The sequence below is a fragment of the Lactuca virosa genome, chromosome 1 (genome assembly GCF_052849685.1).
Source record: "Lactuca virosa cultivar CGN04683 chromosome 1, Lactuca_virosa_CGN04683_v6, whole genome shotgun sequence".
Lineage (NCBI taxonomy): Eukaryota > Viridiplantae > Streptophyta > Magnoliopsida > Asterales > Asteraceae > Lactuca > Lactuca virosa.
The window spans coordinates 24,633,195-24,634,979 of NC_136426.1; the positions used below are offsets into that span (position 1 = coordinate 24,633,195).

The 1,785-nt window shown below is 33.5% G+C and overlaps 1 protein-coding gene across 1 annotated transcript; it reads right to left on the reverse strand.

Moving 5' to 3' along the window:
- Window positions 1-427: 427 nt before the first annotated feature.
- LOC145104103 (transcription factor PRE4-like) lies at window positions 428-1,202 on the reverse strand. The gene is made up of 2 exons (XM_079041389.1): window positions 914-1,202; window positions 428-762 (listed from the first exon to the last, which is right to left on the reverse strand). Exons 1-2 carry the CDS (start codon window positions 1,037-1,039, stop codon window positions 613-615), a joined length of 276 nt encoding a protein of 91 aa, XP_078897515.1. The 5' UTR covers window positions 1,040-1,202; the 3' UTR covers window positions 428-612.
- Between the last annotated feature and the right edge of the window lie 583 nt (window positions 1,203-1,785).

Consider the following 1,785-nt stretch of genomic DNA (forward strand, 5'->3'; position numbering starts at 1 on the left):
GATCCGTTATATTGATATGATCTGAAGAAGAAGAATATGAATCACTTTGCATATATACACAATTTTGATATTTAATATTGATCTGTTAAATAATATAAGAATTGTGTTGTTGCAAGTGCTTGCGATCTGTTGTAATGGTTTAAAATCTGTAATATGATTTATTCTAAACATGAGACCCGGATGAAAAGTATAGAACTCTTTTACCCTATATATCTTCGTTTAGATTCTAATTTACTGGATAAACACATACTAGAATAGGGCTTTTTTGATCTCGTTCTTCTTCAATATATCAACTATTTCTCGACAGATGAATAAATGGTTCAAAAAAGATATCTTATTAATTAGATCTCGATCATTGGTAGAGTTTTCAATGGGTTAATCATCAAGAGATCAATAGATCGAATAGCTTTATTAATACAGACTAATATGACATACCTTGGTTTCAACTGCTACCATAAAAGATTTAAGCTCGACTAACGGTTTAACCAAGCAAAAATCATTTTCTGCCGAAAATGACAAAAAAAAAAAAAAAAAAAAAAAAAAAAAACTAGTACAGGAATACCAAAAACGTTCCAAAAAATAATAATACGAAAATAAAGGGCGACGATGGATCTATTGCATTAGTAGACTCCTGATAATCGAAGCTTGGGTGGAATCTGTGTTGTCCAGCAACTCTGATAGACGCTCACTTAAGTCGTCAACCTCTCTGTGCAAGCTTCTGATATAGCTGCATGTGTCTTGTAACACCCGCGTTGCTGATACCTGCATCCATTGATCAATCATATTGTCATCTTTCTTATCGATCAAACTGTACACACACACACACACGCACACACACACAGAGAGCTATTGAGGTGTTCATAAAGACGGTCGATTTGTTCTTGCATTGGCACATTAAAGTTGATTATACTACCTTGTCGGAGCAGCGGTTGCGAATTTCAGGAAGAAGCTGGTGCAATTTGGAAACAAGATCGTTGATTTGCTCGTCAGTGATCACTGAAGCTGCTGATTGCCTGGATCTTGACCTTCTGCTTGACATTTTTATTCTGGAATTTAACTAAATATACTATACGAGGAAATAATTAAATTTGTAGAGAGATATTGTCTGAGTGCAGAAAAGAAGCCAAGAAATAGCACAAGTAGAGATGCAAAAACCGAAGATCGATCAGTGCATGAGTGAAAGCTGTGGGCTGAGCTTCTATTTAAATATCTTCCATAGTTGCTTACTTCCAAGATATAAGAAGAAAAGTGAGAAGAAAAAATATTTAATACAATGACAGTTGGGCTAATATGTGATCGGAGTTTGTTAAAGATACCGAGTTTCAATCTTACAATTATATATTATAGTTTCAATCTTACAATTATATATTATTTTATGAAAAATAGTTAACTTTAATTAAGACAAGAAACAATGTTTAATTTAAGATATTCGAGAAATTAGACATTATCTTTCCAGTTTACTTGAAATGGTTTTACACGGTAACTTGAAATGGCAAACAATTACCATGCATATAGTACATTATAAGTTAGAAAACCAAGAATAAGAATAAAACTAGATTCCAAGACCTTTTAAATTTACTGGACGTGAAAACACGCATGCATGGTTGTAGTATACCAACCTGCTACGACGAGGCAAACAGTTGAGAAGGATTGGGAATAGAGACGGGATGGGTTGTACCAATGATCATAGGGGAAGATAAACCCTAATTTCACCTTCTTGGTAATTAATTAAGATTTATGTGTCTTATTTCATAACAACTTTCCACTGAATTAACGTCAACCAAG

What these genes read in the sequence shown, in the direction of transcription:
- LOC145104103 (XM_079041389.1), bottom strand. Translation starts at nt 1,039, where the DNA reads ATGTCAAGCAGAAGGTCAAGATCCAGGCAATCAGCAGCTTCAGTGATC. An exon ending in GCAACCGCTGCTCCGACAAG is followed by an intron (nt 763 to 913) that starts GTAGTATAATCA and finishes CAATGGATGCAG; the next exon opens with GTATCAGCAACGCGGGTGTT.